This window comes from Grus americana, chromosome 16, assembly GCF_028858705.1.
Source record: "Grus americana isolate bGruAme1 chromosome 16, bGruAme1.mat, whole genome shotgun sequence".
Taxonomy (NCBI): domain Eukaryota; kingdom Metazoa; phylum Chordata; class Aves; order Gruiformes; family Gruidae; genus Grus; species Grus americana.
In genome coordinates this window covers 15,787,189-15,813,532 of record NC_072867.1, presented here as the reverse complement: position 1 = coordinate 15,813,532, position 26,344 = coordinate 15,787,189, and the positions used below count along the sequence as shown (strand labels likewise).

Genomic DNA, 26,344 nt, shown 5'->3' with positions numbered 1-26,344 from the left:
GCAGAAATAACCCCCCGATGTGATGGCGATGCTGCGGGTCACGCCGGGAGACGGACACGGGGGACCCCAAAGGGGTGGCACAGCCCGGGCTTACCCCCCCCATGGGGACCAGACTGGGGCTCTGCTGGGCTTTAACGACGGCTCGGGAGCTCCGGTGCCTGGGCTGGAGCTTGCCCACCCGGGTCCCGTGGGAGCGGGGCAGGAGCAGCCGAGCCCACCAGCCTACCTTTGCCCTTCCAGTGGGCGTGAGCCGCGAAGCCGATGTGCCCCCCGTATTTGCGGTTGAACTCCGCCATCAGAGCCTTGTAGGGGTTTCGGATGAGCAGGATGGCCGAATCGAAGGATTCGATCTCCTTCTGGCCGCTTTCGTGGGTTTTGATGCAAATCGTCCTCCCGCTTCGCCAGTGGTCCCTCTCGCCCTTGAACCCTGCCGGGACAGAGCAAGCGAGCGCCTGAGAAGCGGCTGGTGCCGATGTTAATAAAAATAATAAAAGCGAGCTGGGGAAAGGGAACGATGGGGGGATATCAGGTTGCGAAGTACAGTTGGATAAAAGCAGTTGGGGCTTGAAGTAGAATTTGCATCCCTCTCCCAGATGGAAATCATTTATTTGGCTGAGTTACGAGTCAAGCCATGATGTAAAATTCATGTACGAGAGGGTGGGTAAGCGGGCACAGGGACTGGGCTGCCTCCTCACCAGCCGTGCTCGGCTCTTCTCAGCCAGACGGTCTGCAACAGCCCGACAGCGAGCAGCCCGACAGCGAGCAGCCCGACACCGAGCAGCCCGACAGCGAGCAGCCCGGCTTCCCTCCAGGGCAAAGCACACCGGCATTAAATAACCGCATACCGCACTAACGTACCTCGTGCTTATATTGGTGGGGTCGAGAGCACATTTTTATAGCCATAAGCTCCCTGGCCACAGCATTTAAACCCTCCCAATATATTAAGAAGGGTAAAAAAAAAAAAAACAAACCCCCATGCTAGTGGGGCTGCAGATGAGCCCAGGGGTTGCAGTGATGCCATGGGGGGGGTCCGGAGAGAGGACCGCCATCCCCCGTGTCCCCTGCATGGAGTATCGGGGCTGAGCCCGGCACCGCTCCCAGCCCCTTTGCACCCCCAGCCCCTGCAAAGCACAACCCAAACTGCCCGGGAACAGCGTGTCGGTGGCGGAGCTGAGCTGAGGGGGGAGATAAGCTGTAAGTAGCTGTACTACATCAATTATAGATGTGTAATTTGCTTTCGGCAGCCATGCCGCGCGACGCAGGGACGTGATGGCTAATCAGCCAGTTGCCTGGATACCTCCGGGCCCCTCCGACGCGCTCAGCCCAGAATAAACACGAAACCCGCGCTCGGGCGGCTGAGCAAAACCTCGCCAAGGCTTTTGCCCGGTGATGCTGCTCTCCGTGGGATGCTCGATGCCGGCTGCGCCCCGGGCTGGGTGCCGGCACCGGGGGCTGATATAGTCCGGGCTCCCTCCCTCAGCGCGGAGCATCTCCATCTCTGAAAGGCTGAATTTGGCAAATCTCGAAGAAATGGGTGTTGCTGCCCATGGTGTCGGGCAAGCGGGGCTTTGGGGGGTACCCCGGGTACGGACCCTGGCCAGCTGTGTGGGTACCCTAGGGACAGAGCCCACAAACCACGGGGGTGCCCCGGGTACGGATCCCAGCTCCACCACGGCTGGGGAGGAAAGGAGGATTTCCTCTCAGAGCTGCAAAAGGGGAAGGAAAAGCAGGAGAAACCTTCAAGGTCTACAAATAAAACTACTGCAAATGGCTACAAAATGGGGGAAATGGTGTTTTCCCTCCCCCTTGCAATACGGTGGGTTACTGGGAGGAGCTGGCTTCTGCCTGAAAAAGCTTCATGCCTGCCTCGAGCTTTTTTTTTGGCTTTAAACTTATCCTCACTGCTTAATTCGGGGTCCCCAAAGCCCGGGTGCTATCGGCCCCGGCACCAATGTGGTGGGCACAGCGCTGCTGCTTTGCCCCGGGGGGCACAAGAGACGGGAGTGACAGCATCCCTCCTCCGTGAAATATCTACTGGGCAAATACCCGTGTTGCCCGGGATGGGAAGATGGATCTCCACCAAATCCTTCATGCCCGAGGAGAACAGGCAAAAAGAGATCAGCTCCCTCCACTCCCCTCCCCTGTGAGCTCATCGGCGCTTTTCTGCGCTGCTAATATTCATTAATTGGGGTGTTGGTGTTCCCCAGATGCCCTGACACGGTGCTATTTTTATCTGCAGCTACTCAGGAAGCGCGTGGGGACGTTTGTCCTCCAGGATACCGGTGCCACCAGCACCGCCCGCTCCCAACCTGGAGGGCTGCATCAGTCCTTCTCGCCACGCAGCCGCGACTTTCGTTTGCTTCTTAGTTTGGGCATCCCGAGACGAGAGTGCCAAACCCACGAACGCCAGCTCCTGGGGAAATCTGATCAAAAAAACAAGTTGTCCTTTTCTTAGGGCAAAAAAAAAATGCAGGAGTTGCCTCGTTTGCCAGGGTCGGGGTCACGCCGGTTCCTCCTCTAGAAAATTCCAACCCCCACGGAGGGTTAAAAACCACCAGCACGATGGAGAAACCCCAGTTCTGCCCCAAACCGGTCCCCACCGAGGTTAGTAGGCAGCACGGGGAGGTTACAGGGAGGGCACGCACGACATCGGGACCCTCCGATACCCTTTGAACCGGGCCACATCCAGCACAAACCATCCCACGGAGCAGCATCGGTGGTACCCGGCTCTGCCCTCCCCTTCCTCCAGACCCAAGGGATGGCACCAGGACCTTCTCCCAGCTCAGGTGGGACCGGTGCACCCCTGGAAACAACCCCCCAACCCTTCCCCTCACCTTTGTTATAGAGAGACCCGTCGAAGTAGTAGCTGCCGGTGTAGAAGCCGGTGGCCAGCTCGATCAGGTGGCGTGCCCAGGTGTTGCCGGCGCCGGGGAAGCTGGCCAGGGCCACCAGCTGCTTGGCACGGGTGGGGAGGAACCTCCTGTCCATGCAGCGGTTGTCTGCAGCGAGAACCGGCCGAGGCACGTCAGGGCTGCGGCACGGTAACAGAGACATCCCGCTTCCTTACGGCGTGCTGCTGTCCCCCGGGAAGATGCTGGGGCAGGGTGCGAGGAGGTGGCTGCTATAGGGAAAGGCACCCCGCCTAAAGCACATAGGGACACCCCAAAGAGTCCTGAACACCCCAAAAAGTCCTAAGAAGAGGGCAGGAGGTGCTCTGTCATTCCTGGCTGCTGCCGCCTGCCTGAAGAGGGGAGAGCGAGTGAGACGAGTGCATTTGCCAAGCGACGCTCCTGCTTTTTGCACTGACAAAGGCACGAGCGTTTCCAGCCCGGCCTCAAACGCCGACGCAGGGATTGCGTCGAGACCGAGCGAAACCACCTGAATTTGGCTCCTCACTTGCACCATTCAGCACTTGCCCGCTAACAGCTTTCCCCTGTGCTTCCCTGTCCCATCGGTCCCACCGCTGGGACCTGCAGGGCGGTGGGGGGACAGGACCCTTCTCTCCGCAGCCTCCCAGGGATTTTTCTGCCTGGTCACAGCTTTTTCCTCGCCCCCGTATTTTTCCCCAGAGCCTGTTCCCCCACCCCGGGGCTGGAAAAGCTCCGGCTCAGCGGTACTGCTGGTGACAAGGAGGGACAAGCGAGGGCAAGGAGGGATCCTGCCGGAGGGAGATGGCAAACTGCTCTCTGCTGCGGCTGAGTCAGGCGGTAATTAAAGCTGTTTGTTCAGGGGAGGACTGATTTCCCAGGAAATTAAAATAAATGGTAATTTTTAATGAAAGCCAAATAGATGCTGCAAGCTCACGCTCACTCTCTGCCGGCATTCCTGGGAAGGGGGTGGGAAACTGGTGCCGGCACCCACGCCGGAGCGGTCCCTGCCCGTCCCCCTGCCCGGCAGCAGGCAGGACGAGCCCGGCGCCGGCTCACCTTGCACTTGGGTCTGGTAGACGAGGAGGTATTCGGCGGTGCCGCAGCTCTCGAACTCCTCGGCAGCGCATTTCTGGGCGCAGAGCTGCTCGTCCTCGCGCTCGTGCAAGGTGAAGAGGGTGGTGGGGAAGCCGCAGTGGCAGGCGGTCCCGGCCAGGGCCGACAGCGGGTACTCCTGCGGGGACGGGCGGAGGGAGGGCAGCCGGCAGCACCGTCCCCTGCACCAGACCCTGCCTCTGCCCCCGCACCCTTCCTCGCCGCCCCGGCCCCGCTGTGCGGCACGGGGCGGTTTGCAGCATCCCTCCAGCCGGCTGCACAAGCGGCTCGTTGCAGAGACCCCAGAACACCCGAGCCCCCACTGTCCCGTGGCACAGCCAAGCTGCCCGCTGGCGCAGACAGCGATGCCCCGGGGAAATGGTGCTCCCGGCAGAGCCGTGGCACGTCGCTCGGGAGTTTGCCACCCGCGTCGAGGTTACCAAGAGCCCACGGACGGCCCCGCGGCGATCTCGCTGGCGTTTCCAAGCCCGGAGTTACGAGGCCCGTTCGGCGGCTGACAGGCGATTTACTGCCGGGCTGCGGCAGCGCAGGGTCAATCGAGGGGCTCCGGTTATTTACACCCCCAGCTCTCCGGGCAGCCATGGGAACCGGAGCCAGCGACCGAGCAGCCGTTCGTATTTAACTGGTGTGCTGGTTTGTTCCCCAGCATCCTCTGCCAGGGAGGCCACGAAGGGAGGACAGGACTGTCCCCACCTGCAGGTCTTTCTCTTCCTCTGCCTGCTAATTTGCCTAATTTTAATTACTAAATACTCCAGCAATGCCCACTGCCGCCCTTTCCCCTGCCTGCTTATTGGCATCGTGCCCCTGGAGCACGCTGCACTGCAGCACCCCTGGACCAGAGCAGGACCCCACAATGCTCCTGCCCAAACCCCCCCGTGGGGCTGCTGCTGCCTGCGGGGGGGGGGGGGCAAAGCCGTGGGGAGCAGGCAGGGCAGGCAGCGGGTGCTGCCCCTGCGGGGAGCTGCGGTCCAGACCCTGCCCGCAGCAGAGACACAGACAGTCAATACGCTCCTCTGTAGTTTGGATATATGTAATTATTATAATAAATCAGATTAAAATTGACCCGGTGCGACCCTTTCTGATGAAGATTTAGATGATTAAGCTTTCGACCTGCACCCCTCTCCTGACCCCCCGGTACCTTCTCGGTGCAGAAGTCCACACACTTGTCCACTGACATGTTCAGCATGAGCTGGCTGACGGGCAGGGCGATGGAGATGTTGTCCGGCCGGCGGAAGCACCCCCGAAATATCGCGCTGCCGTCTGCAAGAGAAAGAGAGAGAAGCTGCACCCCAAAAATGATGCCGCTGCCACCCTGCGCACCCCAGGATCGGGAGCAAGAGCCTCTGCGTGCCCCGGTGTCCCCGTCCCCCACGGCTCCTCTCCAGCCGCCCATCAGCACAGCGGCTGCTTTTCTCCGGCTCTCGTCACCCTCCGGCTGTGAAGCCGCGTTTGCTAACAAGCTCGCCCGGCTGCTTACGGTGCAAAATCAGAGCAAAAGCCCCAGCAGCAAAGTCAGGTTTATTTTTTTCCTCCCTATTTTTATCAGCTTGGTGATCCCAGGCTGCAGGAGGGATGGAACCAGCGGGGAGATGGAACTACGCGGGGCTGGTTCTGGCTTGGTCCCCCCGCTACCCCCCTCAGCATCGGTGCCCCGAGGGGTCCCATCCCGGGTCCCCACCCACCGCTGCACGTATCTGGGCACCCTCAGCCCCCCTCCGGGGCTGCTACTCCACCGGGTGCCTGGTGGTGGGAGCTCTGAACGCCACCACCCTCCTTCCCATTGCTTGGGGATGAGGAAAGAAAAGCAGCAAATGTGGGTAATTATAGCGCTGCCTAATTGGGAGCCAAATGAGTGCTTCTGGCGGGGAGCACCCTTGGCTCTCTCTGGAGCTCCGTGCATCCTTCATCCTGCAGCCAGCTGTGCCGGCAGCACACACGGAATACGGTGACGGTCCTGTTTGGCCATCAGGAAAGAGGTCTTCAGCCAAAGTCCCCCCGAAACGCCCTGAATTCCTGGTGAGGTCCTTGGGGCTCCCCGCTCCACCCAGCCCCGGCCGGCAGCCCCCCCGCAGGGGGATCCCTGCAGTTCACAGGAGCAAAACCACCCCAGCCGCAGACCTGAACCGTTTTCAGACCACCTCTCCCGAGCTGAGACCCGGCTTCTGCAGCACAGGGACACCAGGGCTCGCCCCTGCCGGCACCACGACGGGTTCCCCCATTTCGGGGCTGAGCCGGGAGCCGCGTCGATGCCACCGACTTACATCTCCTGGCGGATTCCTGGGCCAGCTCCAGGCGGTAGATGGAGAGGCGATTGACCCCGCCGCAGGTGTTGCTCCTCTCCCCCTTGCACTCCATGTTGCACTCGGACTCGCTGGCGTTCGACGCCTGGACCTTGTGCCCACAGTAGCACTCGGCGCCGAATTCCAGCCCCGCGTAGAGGTAGCCCCTGGGGAGAGGGAGACGGGGGGTGCTCAGCACGTCCCTGGGTGTCCCCCCCCCCGGCTCTGGCCGTGGGTTCATGTGGTGCTTGGGTGGTTTTGCAGGAGCATCCCCGCTGCAGCCAGCTCACACCCAGCGCTGGAAGCAGCGCTGCTTTGTTGGATGCAGTTGGACTAGATGATCATTGTAGGCCCCTTCCAGCTGAAAATATTCTGTTCTGTTCCATTCTATTCCATTCTGTTCCATTCTATTCTATTCCATTCCATTCCATTCCATTCCATTCCATTCCATTCTATTCTATTCTATTCTATTCTATTCTATTCTATTCTATTCTATTCTGTTCTGTTCTGTTCTGTTCTGTTCTGTTCTGTTCTGTTCCGTTCCGTTCCGTTCCGTTCCATTCCATTCCATTCCATTCCATTCTATTCTATTCCATTCCATTCCATTCCATTCCATTCCATTCCATTCCATTCCATTCCAGTCTCTCAAAGGGAAAGGGCTCCATGGGCCACGGAGATGACAAAGCAGGAGACAGTGCCATTACTTACAGGCAGGGAGGGTGTAAGGGGTGGTGGCAGAGCGGGAATAAGTGATGGGGACGTTGCTGGGCTTCAAAGCAGGAGAGCTGTGCTGCTCGATACAGACCGGACTGGACAGGGGGAGGATGGCAGCGTTACCCGCAGCACGGGCGGGCGCTTGCCAAGCGCCAGCGGAGCTGGGAACCCGCTGGAGAGGGGCAGTGCCTGGACCGGCAAGTCCAGGGGTTCTGGTGTTGGAGCATCCCAGCCACGGCACCGCCGAGGATGCACCGCAGCCGTCGGCTCGGCTCACGGCACGCAGCCGTCACGGGGAGCATCCTGCCATGGCGGATGAGCCCAACGGCGGGGACCCCCAGCGATCGGCAACGGCCCTTTGCAGCGTCGTCCCCGCGTGCCGTGGGATGCTGCGCAGATGGGCTTCGGCTCCGGGGGGAGTTTGGAGGCAGCAAACTGCCTGCAACGCTGCCTGCCCCACCGGCACACACCGCGCTTAGGGCACAGCCTTCGTGTAACGCTGGGGAAAACTCCCGCGACAAGAGATCCACGTGTCTCCCCAGCTGCTCATGGACGTGCTCGGACAGTTGGGAAGGTCTGGGGAGGGTGTTTGGGTGGGGGACAGCATTTTGGTGGGGCCACCCCTGGGTGGATGGAAGGGCTGCAGGCTCTCCCAGCACCGAATTGGAGCCCTTACACCCCCCAGCCCCCTACGAGGATGGAGCCCATCATCACCCCCCAGAACTTTTTCCAGGGGAGGAAACTGGGGTCCTGGAAAACACCAGTGAATTTTAAAAAAAATAATAATCAAAATGACGTAACTCTAAAGAAAAAGGAAGGAAGGCGGGAGGAAGGGGAGGGGAGCAGCCGGGGCAGGGAACTGTGACAGCAGAGAAGTGCTGGCGGTGTGCAGGAATTAATGAAGACGCGGTGCTCGTCTCCCACCCTACCGTTCGGCGCAGTTGTCCTGGCAACGGAAGACTGTCATCTTCTTGTAGTCAAAGAAGGACACGCCGCGCAGCGTTCGCCGGCGAGTGTTGTCCACGTAGCAGCCGATGTATCTTGCTGGGGGGAGGGAGGAGAGGGGGGTAAGAACCAGCCAGGGCTGAGCCCACCGATGCCCACCCCCCTCTTTTGATTTTTCCCTGAACAGGGATGTGCAGCAACGCTCCCTGTTCGTTTGCTTTAGAAACACACGCCCTGGGTACAACGTGCCCCTGCAAACGCTGCAGGTAAAGCCCAGAAACGCCCGCTACAGATTGAAAGGATGCCATGGCTCTGCACCGAGGCATCTCCTCTCCGTCCTCTTCCTTCCCACCAGCCTCAAAACTGAGCAAAGTGGCTCCGAAAAGAGACGAGTTACATGGTAAAACAACCCATCCCCTTCGCTCTGCCCTGCCAGGAACACAGGGGTGGCCAGAATGGAGAAATACAGTTTAAAACAAATTTTCTTCAGCCAGTAGCTCATTTCCCCCCCCCCAGACATCGAGGAGGATATCTGCCCGGCGCTAATACTTGGCAAAGTAAAGGCTGATGCTTGTGTTGAGAGCAAATGAAGATGCCGATAGACAGGGAATAAAGCTGAATAAATAGTTACCATGAAATCATTTATTTGACGAATGTAGCCTTTCCCAATAATCTGAAAACAAACAGCCATCTCCTCGCCTGCGTGCCCGTTGCGATGCCCGCGGGCTCTCATCAGGGGCGAGATGGTCCATGAGCCACCCCCCGGCAGCCCGGCACCATCAGCACCCACCCTGTCCCCGCTCAGTCTCCTCATTAGGTGCCCTCGTTAGTGCCTCACCCCTGCTCCCACCTGCGCATTTGCTGCAGGGAAGATGTTTTGCCCCCGACGCAGGGATGTGGCGCTGGCGCGGGGATGCTCAGCATCCTCGCTGCCACTGCTGCCAAGGAGGACAGGGGGTTTGGGAGCTGGTGGGATTAGCCAGCCGGTAATCAGCTAACGAGGTGTCCATTAACGTGTTCTTGCAGAGGATGTGCAGGTTTTGGCCACCCAGTGTGGGTGCCCCAGGGACCAGTGGCCGGGTCTTACCGGCCCGGGGTCAATGGCAGAGCTGCCTTGGAATCCCAAACCGGTCTGGTTCACCTCGCTCCCTGTTTCAGGTACGCATCCTCGATGAACAGAACAGCGATCTTTTGCTTTCCGTTATCCTGAAATACCTGCCGCGCTCTCAGGGCATCGTCTGCAGGATGCTGGCACAGGGCAACCCCTGTCCTGGAGAAATTCTGGAGCCCGTGCGGTGGCCACTGGCCTCTGGCTTTGAGCTGCTGCTGCAGAGTCCCAGCGTGGGGACACAAAAGGAGAGGCTCCTGTCCCTTCGGGGCCCCCGGATCCCAAGCCAAGGAATTGTTTTTCCCAGCACCAAACAGCTCTCGAGCTGTGCCCCCCAGGGCTCTGGCCCCAGCACCCCGGCCGAGTGGCTTCGGGAAAGCACCGGGATATCCGGCAGCACGGGACGGGGCAGGAGCAGAGGTGAGGGCTCCCCTGCTCTGGTCAAGAGTGAAGCCGTGGCTCTGGGCAAGCAAGGCGCCTCTTCCAGTGCGTGATTACCACCTCGCGTCTCCCCTTCCATCTCCACGTCTCCATCCCACACCAAATTCTCCCTCCCATAGCGGAGCATCCCCACGCGTGCCACTCCCATACCAAACCGCGCTACGGGATAACACTTCTCATCTCCTGCTTGCATTTCGCATCTGTTGGGGGGTCCCTGAACCAACTCCAGGTGTACACCCCATCGATGGTCTGCCCCACACACAGACCCCCACCCTCCCCGCCACGCCGCAGACCCCACCAGCGCTGCAAACCGCCTCCCCCAAGCCAGCCTGGAGGAGAAAGATTGAGAGAAATGTGCCTGATGATGACTTTAACCACCGAAGAGTCGTAACTCATTGCTCCCAATTACTCTCAGCGTAACGTGGCATTTCCGCAGCGCTGAGCAGGTTTCAGCAGGTCAGCTCATTTTGGTCGTGACAGATCTAACCGGTGCAGGATTACTCCAGTCATTTGCACAGAGCCGGTGAGTGATGTGCATTACCTTCAATCCATTGCTCTTGACATATGCGTGCTGCAACTTATTGGGAAGGCAACTGGAATAATTAGGGAGACAGGAGGACAATAAGCGAAGGAGGAGCGAGCGGGGAGAGATGCCGAAAGGCACGTGGTGGGGTTAGGCACAGCTTGCGGGAGGGTGCTGAGCAGTGAGAGGGGGACCTGCCCCAGCAGCACACAGCTCTCACGGGGCCAAGAGGAATTTCGGAGCACGTTGGAAAGGCGCGCGTGAACAGACACACAGATCCGCCCAGCAATAGCCATTAAATTCCCCAAACCTCTCACTCTTTCGGGAGCTAGGCTGCTCACTGGGGCCGTTGGCACCGCAAACTCATTTACAGCTTAACGTAAAGCTTAACGTAAAGCTTGGTCTTCCAGAGAGCACCGCAGCTCTCGGCCGTGGCGCAGCGCGTGCGCACAAACCGCTTTGGCGCTGGGGTACAGGGTGCAAGCAGGGACCCCCTGGACGATGCGCCCGCTCAGCCGGTGACCCCGCTTGCGGTGAGTCGTACCCCACAACGCTGCCCCGACCCACGGGGTGCACTCAGGGCTGCTCCCCTGCCCCGGCAGCAATCGCTCTGGGTCACTCATAGCCAGGAGCCAGGAGCTGGCACTGCCGGTCCGCCCGTCCATCCTCCCCCTCTGCTCGAGCGGCCCCAGCCCCTCGCCGGGCTCTCCCGGCACCCACCGCCCGCCTTTGGCAAGCTAAAGGCAGCACAGAAATGTTTACGCAGGGCTGTGCTGCAGGGCGATGCTTGAAACAAATACCTGCCCTTGATTTTCCAGCCGGTTGATCGAAAGCCTCGCGCTGGGTGCTGAGCCCTCCCAGCCCCACGACGCTCCCTCTGCAGCCGTCTGCCCCACAGAGCACCGACGGCTCGCCGGCGACGGGGCGCACCCCGGCTGTACCGATACAAGTCCGGCACGTGGGAAGGGAAACGCTCCATGCGAGCATGGGAAAGAGCGGGTGGATATTGGTGGCAGCACTTTTTAAACTAAAAGAGGGCAGATTCAGGTTAGATGTGAGGCAGAAATCCTTCCCCGTGAGGGTGCTGAGGCCCTGGCACAGGGTGCCCAGAGAAGCTGTGGCTGCCCCTGGCTCCCTGGCAGTGTTCAAGGCCAGGTTGGATGGGGCTTTGGGCAACCTGGGCTAGTGGAGGGTGTCCCTGCCCATGGCAGGGGTGGGACTGGGTGGGCTGGGAGGTCCCTTCTGACCTAAACCAGTCTGGGATGCTGGGATTCAGGTGGGGTGGCTCATGCTGACCACCCCTGGGACAACTGCACCAGTGTCAGAAGATATAGGGACATCTTCGGCTGCGTGCCTGGGGTGGCCGGTCTCCCGTTCTTCACGGCATTGCTTGCTCGTGTGTCACGGGGGAGCCCAGCCCTGGCTGGGAACGGCTGGAGACGTCCAGCGAAGGACCAGAGGCGGATGTGGCAGAGAGGAAGCGATGCCGGGCATTGCCAGGCTGGGGCCGGTGCTTGCTCCCCCCTCCCCAGCGTCACCATCCAAAACCGCCCTCGGATTTGAGGCAGGGATGCGCCTTCGCAGGGAGGTACAGACGAGCTGAAGGCGTTCCCTGGCAGATGGGGCTGCCCTCCACCCACGCCTTGGCCTGACCCTGGGGCTCCACCAGCGCGGCCGGGAGAGGGAGGAGGAGGAGGAGGAAGGAGGCACATCACCCTGGCAAGCCAGAGCCGCACATCACGCTAACTAAACCAGAGCTGATTTTAGGAGCAGTATTCCCTCCGGAACGATTTCACATGGCAGAGCCTCCGCCCCCACCTTGTTAAGCCGTCCCCTGCTTAATTACCGCCCCTGTTAAAACCCGCCTGCTCCTGCCAGGCAGCGCGGGGAAGCAGCGGGCACTTTGGGGAGGAGCGGGGCAGCGAGGCGGGTGCTCAGCGCCCGTCCCCTGAGGCTCTGCCAGCCCCGCAGGCACGCCGGGCACGGGAGATTTCTCAAACTGGAGAATTTCTCCGCACCATCCTGCTCGGGAACTGCCGAGATGCTGGTGCGGTGGCACTGCATCCCCTCCGGCTGCCAGGGCTGCGCCGGCTCCCGCTAACCGCTGCCCATGCCGAGCCTTTCCGCGTGAGATTCAAAAGGGGAAAGACGATATTCCCGGACCACCTACGAGCAGCTAAAGCTGGCGCTGCCTGAGCCCAGCATCCCTTCCCCGTCCCTCGCAGCCCCCGCCGTGGCCAGGCACGGGGAGGCGGCGGTGCTGGCAGAGGTTAATTGCGGTGGACGCGTTGCATATGGCCGGGGACGGGAGCGCTGCTTGGGGTTTTTATGGTGACTGACAGCTTGGGCTCGCGAACCATCTGGTGAGGAGTCGCTAAACGTCAATTCGCATTAATGGAGCAACGCGGCCACACGCCGCTCCCGGAGACCCCTCGGCGCAGGGGCACGACGGGGAAACCCCCGTTCATCTCATTTTAGCGTGAGAAAGTCCCTTGAGCACCACAAACCATTTTTCCTCCTGCTTCCGAGCCTGCACCGTGCATCTTGCGCAGAGCGAACGTGAGCACAGACCTGCCGTGGGGCTGGTGGCCGAGGGGGAGCCCCCCGCGCCACGGGAGCAGCCTGGCTGGAGGGACCAAGCCTGTGAAACCCTCATTTTGCCACGGGGTTGGGCGTTCCTGCTTCTCTCCGAGCCACACACCCCCTGCTCCATCAAGGCTCGCAGCCCGGCATGCCCGGGGAATTGCACGTGCAGGGGCAGCTCCCGAGCAAGCCCGGCTTTGGGGCGCAGGCTTGCTCACCCAAACCAGCCTTCGTGGGCACCGGGGCTCCCCACGGGCGAGCATCCCCCCACCAGAGATTTTGCCCACCCTGGGGCTCGGGAGAGGGGAATGAGCGGCGACAGGCAGAGAAGAGCCCGGCAGCATCCCGACACCACTCCAGCTCCGAGTTTCCTCGACCGGCCGATGCTGCAGGTCCTGCCCTGAACGCCGAGGCATCCAGCACGCCGCTGTCGCGGCTGCGCACCACCGGAGCGACGCGCTGGATTGCTCCTTCTCTTCTCGCCAGCCCACTTTATTGACCACAAGAAATCGTAACGGCTTTCCCAGCAGCTGAAGGTGCGAGCTGCTCCTTCGCGGGGTGTGTTTTGGGGGAGGTTTGCTGGCACCGGGTGCTCGTGGGTGCCAGGGAGTGAGGCAATGAGCTGAATAACCACTGGGATGGAAAAGCCTTGATGGGCGGCTCTCAGCCACCCCAATTCAGAGCGAGCGTGCAGCTCTGGCGGCGTGCAGCTGCCTTCAGGATAAATAGATGACATTTTAAAAATCAATGAGAACTACTACATTCGCTTATCCTTGTTCATTAATAACGGTCCCGCTCGACGATAACACCACGCACCCCAGGCAGCAGCCAGGCAGGGATCTCCTGGCTTGAAAGGCCAAACCCCAGCCCTGCCTGCACCCCTGCCTGCCTGCACCCCTGCCTGCCTGCACTTCAGTGCCTGCAATCGCAGCCAGCCCCTGCCTGAACACCCCGGCAATGCAAACAACAGGCAACAAATCTGGTTTTACTGGTCGTCGGGGCCAAGGGAATTAAAACTGAATTTGGCCTGGGGTACAGCCAAAGGAGGGGATGAAGACGGGGTGCAGCCTCTCCCCAGCTGGCACCCCCCAAAAGCACCTGTCCCAGCAAGGTGCGACTCGGAGCTTGATGATGCACAAGTGGGAAAGAGTGAAAATGGAAAAATGAAAGGGGATTCTTGGTCCTTGGGGAGGGAGGGAGGAGGGGAAGGAGGGAGGAGACCTTTCTGGGAACATCCCCTGGACCAGGGGTCTCCAAAGCGGGGTGCTGCACCCCAAGAGATGCGCAGGGCAGTCCGTTGGGGTGCAGGAAGAAAGTCTTAGCACTCGAGTAGCACATGCGTATGGTTTATAAATAAATAAATAGACATTTACCGGGGGCGCGCGCTCAGAAATTTGTTCCTGGTAGGGACGCGCTACCAAACCAGCTCGCAGACCACTGCCCCGGCGCAGGAGGCTTTTCCCGGGAGAGGCCAAAAGGAGGGACCCCCCGCCCGGACATGTGTGTCCCCAGCCCTTACCTCTGTCCTCCTCCTTCTCGCGGCCGCTCCTGCCCCTGAGCGCCCGGCTCCGGGTGCTGCCGTAGTCTCCGGCTTTGCCCCTCTCCGCCGGTTCCTTGGAGGTGCTTTTGAACCACGGTCCGTGCCGCCGTCCCACCTCCGGCATCGTCGCCACCGCCGCCTTGAAGCCGCGGCTCAGCTGCATCACCCCCAGGTAGGGCAGCCCCGGCCCCTCGCTGGCCCCGGGGCCGCGCTGGCTCCCCGGCACCGTGGGCTCCCCGGCAAAACCCGAGTGCAGGAAAACCAAGCTGCCGGCCGCCAGGTAGAGAGCCAGCAGCGTGAAGAAACGCACGGGTTTTCGCCGAAAATACCGCTGGAGTTTTACCAATAATTTGGCCATAGCGTCTTCATCCCTTCCCCAGCAGCCGGCGCCGCGGGGGAGCTGCTCTCTGGCCCCAGGGATGCTCCAAGGCGGGGGGGGTTTGCCCCCTCCCAGGCTGGAGGTGGCTCCAGGGGGGGTACCGGGGGAGCAGATGGGTGCCCCGAAAGCGCGGCAGGGGCTGCAGGGTGAGGCCGTGCAATGCTATTGCCCGACTCTAAAAAGTCCGGGAGGGCTGGGGAAGGCAGCGGGGGCGGATTTTGAGCTCCCCCCGCCGCGCCGTGCACGGGGGGTTTCTCCAGCGCTAGCCGTCACCGCCGTCCCCGGTTTATTCTTCTCCCGGCAAAGTCCCCCGGCCGTGCCCCGGCACCTCGGCTGATGGAGGGATCATGTTAAGGAAATCGAGGGTTTGAAGGTGATTTGAAAGCCGATCAGCTGACGCAGCTCTTCTCGTTCGCCTTTCCGCTCGGCGGCCCCGGCTCTCGCAAGCATCTCTCTAATGGAAACGGCACCGTCGCCCTTTCAGACAAAGAATGAAAAGTCCCTGGACGCGTCTCGGGGCCTGAAATGCTGACTGGGACCCTTTGTCTAACGAAGCCCCATTCATCTCACTCCCAGGGCAAGAAATCTCCACCTGCAAACCAAAGAGAAAGGCATGCTTAGGAAAGCATCCCAGGACGCGAGGAAGATCGCGGTCCCCGTCCTCCCACGGGGCGAGGAAGGATGCCCAGGGTCTCCTTCGCCTTCCAGCCCTGCAGAGGGGCACTTCAACCTCCCCCCGGCACGAGGACGCGGGACAGGCAGCAGACATTGGTGCAGCAGGAGCGACGCTGGCTGCCAGCAGCCCGGGGTTAGGGACAGGGGCGCGGGGGTGACTCCAGAGCCCACACGTCTCTGCCTCGTCGTGCAGGATTGGTGCTACAGGACGGCCCTGGGGCACGTGGAGGGTTTTTTTATTTAACGCGATTTCACCCACAAGAGGATGAGCTGCGCACGCACACATCCGTCCACGCACACATCCACGCCTTCGTGCGTGCATGTGCACGCACACTCACGCACACGCGCTCGTGCACGCGCACTTCCCCCCCCTGGAGCTGAAGGTCTGGATGCACCAGCCGGCCCCCAGCAAAGCCCCGGGTAAGCGAGCGCCTGCCCTGGGGGCTGGGTGGGCAGCGGGGCGGAAGGCTGCCGGGAGCAGGGCCGGCAGACCCCACAGGAGCGTGACGTCCCCGCGTCGTCCCCATACCCCCGTGGCTGCGTTTCAGCCCCCGGTGCCCCCGGCGAGGCTTTAGCAGACGTGGAGGCCAGGGCATCCTCCGTTCTCCAGCGGGCACCGAAGGGCTGACCAGCCCCGTTCGCACCCTGCCAGCTGGGATGGACACGGTGCTGCCCTGGGAACGCCATGGACCCTTCATCCCCCCCCCGGGGGGCTTTTCCCTCAGGGTGTGGGGGGGATTTCTCTTCCCCCAAAGCCCCCAAAGCTAGGGAGGATTGGCTCCAGCCCTGCCCGGGACAACGCTGCGCCAGGTTTCACGGTGGGAAACACCGCTGCCACCGCACCCTGACGGCACATCGGCGGTGGCGGGGACGGCCCCGTGCCCGGGGTGTGCTGCCTGTCACGGACTCGTCTTATTTTAGGAAAGGAGACGAAAATAAATGGAAAGACAAAGTGCCATTAGTTTAATGGCCTCTATGTTCCTGCCATCTGTCTTCAGTTGATTAAATAAAAAATATTGGTGGAACATATGGCATGAATTATACATAAATATTTTAATTTGGGTTCCCAGAGAGGTTACTCAAATACCTCTGGCTCTGCCAGGTGAACTTCTGTGGAGCTCAGGGCTGGGCAGGCTGCGCGGGGCAGATCGCCGGTGGGGCACGAGCCCCTCGGGCTCCCCCAAACCACCCCCTCCCCGACCACGCTTGAGGCCAACACAGCCTGAGTAAAGGCTGAGTAAACTCAGAGCAGCAACTGAGCATAGGAGACTGCTTGCTATTCGGGCTTTTGAATCTGCAGGCACCTCCGTGGCAGGACGAAGGCGCAGGCAGCACCCAGGCACAGCCAGGGCGGGTGGGCCAGCACCCACCACGATGGGCGAGCACCCCCCAGCCCGGCGGTCCCATGGACCCGTCGGCGCTTGGCCGCTCTCCCACGCTCCCTGGCCGGCGGCCATCGGGGAACGGCCGCTCCGTGGGAACTCATGGCAGCACGAGCTGCTCTTCTGCGCTTCCACCCACCTTCCCAGGGCTTTATACGGGCGCTGAATACGGGGCGGTTTGGGACGCTGTCGGGGTGCAAACGGGGCGGCCCCGGTGCTGTCCCTGGCCCCCAGCGTCCCCGCTGCCGCCCACCCTCCTCCCCGCCTGGGCTCAGTCCTGCCGGGCTATGGCAAGGAAGCACGGCATATAAAGAAGGGGCTTAAATTACTATCATTAAGCCATCTGGAGCTCATCCTTCTCCATCATGAACTGCGGAGTCGCAGGTCAATTACTGCACATTTGCATATATTCCATTAATGCTTCTGCTAATTGTCTGGAGGAGATAATGCGCTCGGCTTACGGCTCCCTCGCTGGCTACGGTTTACAAACAGCGAGTGTGGCAAACAGAGCCGGCACCAATGCTCCCCGTATCGGCGGAGGCTTGGGACATCGGGGGGGGGGCTGATTGGGGGTCCCCACCCCACCCTGCTGCTGGACATCCAGGATGGGGGATGCCAGCAGCACCCCACAACGCTGCTCCATGCACCCCGCCAGCCTTCTCCATGTTGTAAGGATGGATCCACCCCCCTTGCTGCCTGCACCCCGTCCTGCCTGCACCCCGTCCTGCCTGCACCCCTTGCTGCCTGACCGGGCTCGGGCTCTACGTCCCGCAGGCAGCGGGGCAGCTCCTGCCCTTCACAAGCAGAGCCGGCGTGGCTAGAGGACAGCAGTGACACACTTTACCAGCCAAACTAACGAAGCTAACGGGGACATTAATCAGCCCGCGTGGTGCAGCATCGTTCAGACTGGGTTTTCGTCGGCTGCTGCAGGCCGGGAGCCACGTCTGCTGCCTCGGCGCTGGGACAGCCCGGATGCGGAGGGGATTTATTCCCCAGCCCTCGCTCGGTTCTCACCCGCTGTGCCCAGCTGCTCCTGGCTGCGGCGGTCAGGAGGGCTCTGCTCGGGTCCCAGGGGATGGATCCAGCCCCAGGGAGTCGCACGGCTGGAAATTTCCCCCCCGGCTGGCAGCACCAGGGCTGGGGCATCGCTCCCTGCTCCCCCAGACCCCCTTGGCACCCAGAGCTGAAGCAGGGCAGAGCCGAGCGGGGGCATTTCCCAGGTACTTTCCACCAGCTGAGATGGGGGGGGAGGGCAGGGGGCTGGTTCCTCGCCTACCTCCATTGCCACCCTCCTGCCAAGAGCCGAAATCCTCGTCCCGGCAGCGGGATGCCCGGCTGAGCACTGCTCTGCACCCAACCCACCTCCCTGCGTGGTGGCAGCAGTATGGAGGCCGGCAGAAAGCAGGCGAGCTCTGCCCGCAGGTTTGGAGCTCTGCAATTACTCGCTGCGGGGATGAGGAAATCCTCATTAATTTGCCAGGTTTATCTTCCCCCCCACCCCGAGCAGAGCCGGTGCGTGGGGAGGTGGGCACGGGTCCCGAGGGGGCTCCGCCGAGCGGCGCGAGCATCTCTGCGACCGCTCGTGACCGGGATGAATGAAGCGCCGATAAATTATACATTTGGGTCTTGTCTCCAAATTGCTCTGCAATTATTGAGCACCAAGGTTCAGTTGCCTTCAAGCACCACCTCACATCTGACCACGGCAAAACACACTGAAGGGCTCACGTGGTTCCCCCAGCACAGGAGAACAATCAGCCCATTAAAAACAGCAAATTAACGAACACAAGAGTTCCATTAGGAGGAGAAGGCGACCGAACTATCCAATTTCATCACATCATTAGCATTTCTTATCAGAGGGACAGGGAAAGAACAGGGCTTTAAAGTACAGAGGGATGGGACGGAGTCTAATGACGGCAACAGGGCAACGTGCCCTGGGCTCCGTCCCGTCGCTGGGCTGCTCGGTGCCCTGGGGCAGAGCACAGCCCTGCACCCTGCTGAGCACCCCTGGGTCCCAAAAAGGTCTCTGCTGAGGTCTGGAACCGCGGCGGCGTGAGGAGCCGGTGCACGCTGTGCAGGACGCTGTACCTGCAGCGCGCCGCGTACAAGATGCAGGGCGTGACGCGCTCCCTGGACCTGCTGTCACCCAAAAGCCACCCACTTTGGTGCGGGGACCACGTGCCTTCTCAGAAAGCCCCGCGTCCCTCCGTCCCTGCGCTTGGCTCCACGGGATGCCGGCAATGGGTGACTGCTGCCGCCGCAGAGCAGCTCCTGCGGTTTCACACCCACGCGCCCTCCCCAGTGCAGGCACCGGGCGACGACACCAACCAGTGCCACCAGCAGGAATGGGGCAATGGGCACCCTTGGTGCTGGCATCCCTCGAGCCTGTCAACCTCCATCCCTAGGAGCGTGCTGCTCGGGAGCTTGGCACTGCTGCCTGGGCAGAGTTTGGGCAGCCCGAGCTCCCAGGGAAACCTGCCGTCGTCTTCGTCAGCCCCAAGAAAATGGATTTTCACCCTTTTTCACTCTTCAGAACAGAAGCAGCAAATGAGATGCATCGGGCTGAACGTAAATACCATTACTGCTGGGAACGAAACTGAGCTAAACTGGGACGCGGAAAAATCAAGGTTTACATCGCAGCAGGGCATGTCTGGACTATCTGAGGCATCTCCCCTCGAGCAGCCAGCACCCGCCGACTGCCTCTTCCAGGGGCGAGCCGAGCGCACCGAGCACTCAGCTGCCTTGAAATCGAAGCACAGTTTATTTAATCAGCAGCTCCCCGCCTTAATTTTGCCGAGAAACGTGTTTGTGCATCCCCTCCGTCGGGAGGGGTGCGCAGGGAAGGTTCACGTGTGTTTAAAAACAGCTGACTCGGCAGCTTTTGAGTGTCACAGCAAGCGGTGGCTGCCCCGTCCCTGCCCCGGGGAACACGGCTCACCCCAGGGTGCTGCTCCGGAGCCAGCACCTCTTCCTCGGTGGCGAGACGCTCCCCAGGCACGTGCTTCCCTAAGGAGCCTTTAAATCCCTTCCCTAGGCCAAACCACCAAGATACGCAAAGGAAAAAGCTCTTCTTTGGGATTTATTGGCTTGATTTGTAAATCCAGAGCAGGACTTGCCCATCTGCTGATAGATTTTTTTTGTGCAGGATTTCCAAGCGTGTTGGAGGGTTTGTAAATCTTCCTCCTCGCTGGGAATCAATGGAGGGGTTTAGACCGAAATTAGGCAGCTTTCTCATTTATGGGCAAAAACTGATTTTTAAATATTCCGGAGAAGATTTATTGACAGTCTCAGTACGTGCCCAGGGCGAGGGGAAGCCGCAGCCACAAGCTCAGCTGGGCACGAAGCACCGAGCTTGGGAGGTATCGCAGATCCTTTAGTCCGGAGGGACGAGTCTGCCCCAGACTAATTGATTAATGTCTGTAAAAGGCCTCAAGCTCCACAGAAACAGGGCTGTGCTAATTGCACAGCCTCCTATTAGCGCTCCCTCCGCTCTCCAGAGGATGAAAACTCGCCGTGCACCAGCCTGTTTCTGCAAGGGCTGAGTTATAAATAAACCCCGAGGCACCGGGCTGGGTTATTTCGACGCACTGAGAATGACCGGCCAGCGCTACGCAGAAAAGCCCATGGCCTGCAGCACGTCCCAGAAGGGCTATTTTATCTAACCACGCTGATTTAACTAAGTTTAACCCCGTTTTTAAACGTTACGTTTGCTGTTGAGCTACCCGGGATTGCAAATTCCCAGGAACGCCCCGGACCCCCCGCCCAGGGGATGCCGACCCCCCACCCAGACCCCACAGCCATCGGACGGCACGGGGCAGCGATTTGCTATGGGGCAAACCAGGGAGTCCCGAAACAAATCCAAGCCGGGGTGCAGCCCCTGAAAACAAAGAAATGCAGTTGCCTTCAGGCCACTGATTTCCAGGTAATCCCACCGCCGCGGCACGCAGAAGCTTGCGGGGCTCCGCTCGCTTCCTCCTGTATTTTGCTTTACGATGGCCCAAGCGGAGCCGAAAAGGGGGGGGTTTTTGCCTCGCGCTCTGTTCCTCTGCATGCAATTACATCAAAGCTCGTTCCAGGCTCTTGTAGGATGAATTCCCCTTGCAAGTGTGAAAGTGGCTCATAAAGAAAAATGTTTTAAGCCATGAATCATTTAAAAAGCACACGCCACGATGCCGAAGGCAGAGAAGGAAATAGCCGTGTGTTCCGCAGATTTAAGCAGGCAGAGGATACCGGGGAATCGGTGGGATGATTTAAATGAACCGGCACAGCAGAGATGCTGCAGCCGTCGCACCCGGTATCCCCATCCCGGCTGCTGAAATGCACCCTAAGTTACAGCATTATTATTAGTATTTTAATTAATCTGCAACAATCCCAAGCACGTGTGTTACCTGACTCTCTCCGTCAGCGTTATCCCATCTGCCAGTACCCGGGTTTCCTTTGGCAGAGCCGGAGAGCGTGTGTGGAAGGAGCAGGGAGCTCCCTCGTTTGCTACTGTGGCTAATTGCATTTGGAGAGCCACGCACAGGGCGGGCGCTGGGGAGCGGGCAGGATCCGTCTTTGCTTTCAGCAATAGAAATGAATAACCCAGCACCACCCTCACCCACCGCACCCCCGCCGGCCCCGGCATCCCTCCTTGAGCATCCCGGCTGCCGGCGTCAGCCCCATCCCCACGTGCAATCCTGAGAAACCTCTGTTTCCCCATTATTTCCACATTTTTCCTTGCAAGGCCAGAACGGGAGCTCCACTTGGATGTGAACAGTGCCAGGCGTGTGTCGGTGGTGACATACAGCGGTGTTTGGGAGAGATCACCCCGGGGAGGTCTAGGGGACACTAAGGGATGCTCCCCAGACTGCCGCGGGGTCCGCGCTCCCTCTCCCGCTTCTTGCCACCCTTGCCCGTGGCACCCTTTCGACACTTAAGCCCTGTGAAAAAGGTGATTTAACTTCATTCAGACAACGCTGTGTATCTGCAAATGGGCTTAACCTAATGAGTTTTAATACGTATTATGTTCTAGGTATTTTATGCCCAGTCTGCAAAATCCAGTTACGGTTTTCAGTGAGACTTAGCGAGCCGAGACGTGCACCCGAGGGAATGCTCGCTCACACAGGGCTGCTCCGAACTGGGCGAGGAGGAGGAGGAGAAGGGCAGGAGGAAGGCAGGGGCTGTCCCCCAGGGAGGCACGGCCGGATCCCAGCCAGCTGCCAGCTCAGCAAAGCCTCCCCAGGACCAAGCGCTGCCTGCAGCCTCCTCCAGCAGCCGGGGAGGACGAGGTTTAAGATCTAAGGGCTGGCCTCTCTCAGATGCAATGCAGGGGCTGGCCAAGCCGGGGAGAGGACCGCCGGCAGCACTGCAGCAGGCAGGGCCAGCCACCGTCCTGCGGTGGGGAAGGCAGCGGGCAGCCAGCCCCGCAGCCACCCCCGAGGGGTGCACGGCCCCCCGCGCCCGTCTGCGCGGGAAGAGGCACTGCTCGTCAGCCCCAAAGCCCCCCCCAGCCGCTCCGGCAGCTGGCTGGGCCGTATCCTGGCGCAGGCAGAGGGGACAGCGCGGGGCAGAGCCCCGGGACCCGCTGGCTCCGTGAGCATCCCGGCCACCTGGGTGTGCACAGACCCCTGCACCGTCCCCGCCGCGGTGGCAAAGCAACCCCACGCTGCGGCCACCATCACAGCCGAAGCCTACGGGCTCCTCGTTTCAGAGAAAGCCGTGATGCTGCTGGTTTTCTCTCTTGTGCTTAACGGCGAGGAACAAACCCCGCAGCCAAACCGCAGCGGCCAAGCAGCGTGGTTTCATCCCGAGGTTTTGAGCACTGGAGCCAGTCCTGGCTCCTGGCTGCACGGGAGGTGACGAGACTCAGCTGCCAGGCGCCAAAGGGAGATCCCCCAGGAAAAACCCGGGTGCACCCCACCAGCAGCACCTACAGGACCACCCCCTCGTGGCACATACGGCGGCATCAATCCCATACAGACCATGATGAGGTCCATGGGGACCCTCAGCTGGGAGCTGGGAGGTGTGACCCCCCCCCCGGGGGGGTGCCTCAGCCCCACCAAACCATCTTCCACGGGTGCTATGGGAGGGCCCGGCACGTTCCGTCCGTGATTAATCCCCACAAGCCTCCCAGGCGGGGAAGAGCCAAAACTAATTTGCCTGTAAAGCCCACGCTCAGCTCTTGCAGGTCTCTGCCACGGAGACTTCACTCAGCCCTCAGTAATCTGGGATTATACGCAGCGCTGGGGCAATTAAGAAAAACAGCTTTTCAAGCAGCAGACAATGCCTTCTGCAGCCTATTTAAATTAATATACTGAGAAAGATTATTTCTTGCAGCCCTCGGTTTAAAGCCTCCTTTCCCAGGGGGCTGATTTCTTTCTTTTCCTGCACACCCAGCAGCATTGCATCCTGCTGCACGAGGGAGATGGAGGCCCAGTTTGGGAAGAAATCTGCCTTTCCCGTGACGGCTGCGGGCTCCGGGAGGGACCAAGGTTACCCTGAGCCCAGCACAGGGGACAGACTGGGCTGGGAGCGGGTGGCCAGGACAGGGGACAGTGACTGCCCCTGCTTGTCCCCAAGGGATGGAGGCATCACACAGCAGCCATCTCCCCCCCCCAGCTCCTGCGACAGCGCTGCCAGACCCCCACACATCGCAGCTCACCGCAGAAAGCTCAGCACATCACAGGCTCTTTCTTGGAGCGTCGCACTGGAGCGCTTCCCAAAAGGAGCCAGCTGAGATGGAAACCCCCAGACCACTTCAGGGGCGGCATCCCCCGCAGCCCGGGGAGCGGTGGGCACTGCCCAGCGGAGGGTGAGCCCAGAGATCGCTGCAAATCCACAGAGAGAGCAATCAGCTCCACGGATCACATCCCACCCCTCTGATGTATTCCCCTGGGTCCTCCCACGTTGCCTAGGATCACGCTAGCGAGAGCCAGCCCCTGCTCCCCCCGCGCCCCGGAGATTCCTGTCCCACCTGGGGCGATGGATGTCCCCGGCAGCGGGGTGGACGTCTCACTCCTCGCTGAGCAGCGCTGAACAGCAGGTCCCCCTGCCCCACGCTCGTCCCCCTACCCCAGGCTGAGCTCCGGGCTCCAGGGGGGACCGGCACATGGCGAAGGAGGTACCGAAGCACAGAGATTTCTGTCCCGGAGCACAGCCAGCTCCCTGCACGGCTCGAGGTGATTGAGGACTTGGTAGTCCCAAGAGGGACAGGAGATTAGAAGAAGCAAAGATTTTCCTGGCATCTGCCGGCCAGCTGGGACCGAGCTGGGAGAGATGCTAAATCCCCAGAGAGGCTGGGCTGGATCCCCCATGGGGCGAAGCTGGGAGGAGATCCTGCCTCAGCCCTGGGAAGCGCGACTTCGGGTGGGAGCCTGCAGGGCTGGGGGTGCCGAGAGGCGGCCCTGGGGACCCAGCCCAGCCTTGCGTGGGGCTGCGTGGGGACGTGGTGCCGGGCAGGGGCTTGGCTCCAGCGTGAGGCTGCAGTGAGCAGGAAAAGAAAATAGTGGTGAAGGAAACCTCAGCGTGGTGCAGCTGGAAGCCAGCGATGGGGTAACGCTGTCCCAGGCTGGCCAGAGCCCGTGACCAGGGTGAGAGCGTGGGCAGCTTGCCATGGCGCTGCGGGGCTGGTGGCACCCCGGTCTGCTGCCAGGGCTGGGGAAAAGATCCCCAGGAAGGACGAGGCTTTTGTCTCTGGGAGAGGAAAACCAACCGCACGCCCCAGCTTGGCTGCGAGGGGACGAGGGGACCGTGGGGGCTTCCCCGTCCCACCCAGGCAGCTGCAAAGGGGCAGCACCAGGACCCTAACGCCAGATGTGGGCAGGGGCGAGCCGTGCCAGACCCAAGCGCCTGCAGCCCTGCTGCCGCAGGCTGGACTCGACTCCTCGGGCGCAGGGCTCTGCGAAAGCCACCCAAAAGCTGAGCAAAACCCCACGGGCAATTGTCCCTGGCCACACACCGCTCCCCACCAGGCCCGTGCACGAGCGGCGCATGCAATAACTAATAATAACTGCTAATGAGCCCCGGCTCGGAGGAATCCCTCGTGCTTAACGGCACCGGGCATAACAAGGGCCAGCCAGCACTTGCCACCCGGCCAGGCGAGCGGTTTCGCGAGCCCAGGGAAGGGGCAGCCGTTACGCAGGATATCTCGGCACAAGACCCCGAAGAGGGGAAGGTTTCGGCATTTGCAAGGTGGGAAGGTGCGGGTGGGCTGGGGCCAGGCTGGGTGGGGGCACCCCGGGGCCGGGGGCTTGGTCCCCACTGCCGGACTGTGCTTCCTGGCTCCAGATTGCCAGGAAAGTTTATTTAATCCTGCCTTCACGGAAGAAACGGTTCATAATGCTCAGCTCAAGGTAACCTTCACGCGATTCTCCAACTGCCTCTGCTTCTCCTGCACACGTTTTTTTTTTTTTAACTTTATATTAAAATATTCCAGTAAGTTGCCAGCATGGATATCGAAAGAAGAAACCAAACAGGGAGGATGCATTTGGAAGGATTACCATCCCTCCCCATTTCCCTTGCCGAGATGTTCCTGCACAAAGTCTCGGGAGGAGGAGGAGGAGAGCTCTCTCCCTGCCTCTCTCCCGCTCCTCTGCGAAGCAAGAAACCCTTTCGAAAGCAGCAAAATACAGAGCGAAAAATCTCCGCCAAGGCGAGAATTATTAACAACTCCTGCAAAGCATCCTTAACCCCTGGGGAGCCAGCAAGCTCTCCCACCCACCCCCAACTTCCCCGCACACGCAGCCCCCATCTTCCCACGCACATCCCCACCGAGCCGACCCCCCCTGCCCCCCGCTCGGTGCCGGCTGCCGGGGTCCCTCCGCCGCGGCCCTGGGGCTCCCGCCGCCTCCCCCCCCCTCACTTCATGTGTTGCGCTTTTCACCTTTTTTTTTTCCCCCCCCCCGTTTTTAACCCCCTCCCCGCAGCCCAACTTCGCGGCGGAGCCCCCCCCCCTCCCCCGCCGCCCCGGTGTCCCCCCCCCCGCCGTCTCCCACCTACCCGCACCGGGCGCTTTCCCAGGCCGGCCCGGCCGCCGCCGCCGCCGCCGCTCCATGCGCCGGCCGCCCCCGGGAGCGGCGGGGCCGGGGGTGGCCGCCGGGCGCTCACTGCGGCTCTGCCCCCGCCGTGCCCCCGCACCGCCGCCGCCGGCCCTGCCCCCGCTCCTGCTCCTGCCCCTGCCCCTGCCCCGCCGCCGGGGTTCCGCTCATACCGGCCGCGGGGGGGGGCCGGCCCGGCGGCTGCCGCTCGGCTCTGCCCGGAGCCGCTCCCGGGCGCCGTTACTTAACGTCTCCATCCAGCTCCGCTGCGGCTCCGCTCCATCCGCCGGCCTGCAGCGCTTGCCTGCCGCTTAACCCCTTCCCTCCCGCCGCTCCGGCCTCCGAGCCAACCCCCCCTCCTCCCCCGCCAGCCGCCTCCCTGCTTTATTTTTATGTGGTTTCTTCTTTTTCTTTTTTTTTCTTTTTTTTTCCCCCTCTTGTTTAGGAATGAGGTGGGTGACGGAAAGCAGCTCCCGGTCTGCCCCGGCACCGGCGATGGGCTTAAGGGCAAGGGATGCTGAGGGTGCGGAGGGCGATGCTGGCCCCCTGCTCCCCCCCCGGGAACCTGGCCCCGGCCCCAGGGCTGCCCCGGCACTCGGGTCCAGCCAGAGATTTACTGAGTGGGGCTAGCAAAAAAGAAAAAAAAAAATTAAAAAAAAATATTTGTGTCAGATCGATGAAAAAATAATTTGAAAACTTCCCGACTCTGAGAGTAGGAAAAATTGTGATTGTAAAGTGATTAAGGTGAGAAGGGATATTGGCAACTTTAAGCTCTGGG

General features: G+C 61.0%; 1 protein-coding gene across 3 annotated transcripts in view; it reads right to left on the bottom strand.

Moving 5' to 3' along the window:
• Positions 1-25,876, bottom strand: part of WSCD2 (WSC domain containing 2) — a 29,641-nt gene extending 3,765 nt beyond the window's left edge. Inside the window, exons 1-8 of one of the 3 annotated variants that reach the window (XM_054844916.1) lie at positions 25,740-25,876; positions 14,096-15,087; positions 7,906-8,020; positions 6,245-6,429; positions 5,122-5,243; positions 3,927-4,101; positions 2,835-2,999; positions 227-427 (exon numbers count right to left, since the gene is read on the bottom strand). In XM_054844916.1, the coding sequence (XP_054700891.1) occupies positions 227-427; positions 2,835-2,999; positions 3,927-4,101; positions 5,122-5,243; positions 6,245-6,429; positions 7,906-8,020; positions 14,096-14,474 (1,342 nt within the window). In that variant the 5' untranslated portion in view covers positions 14,475-15,087; positions 25,740-25,876. Of the gene's footprint in view, positions 1-226; positions 428-2,834; positions 3,000-3,926; positions 4,102-5,121; positions 5,244-6,244; positions 6,430-7,905; positions 8,021-14,095; positions 15,088-25,528 lie in introns of all 3 variants that reach the window. The other 2 variants (XM_054844915.1, XM_054844917.1) reach the window with 2 other exon arrangements.
• Positions 25,877-26,344: the final 468 nt, after the last annotated feature.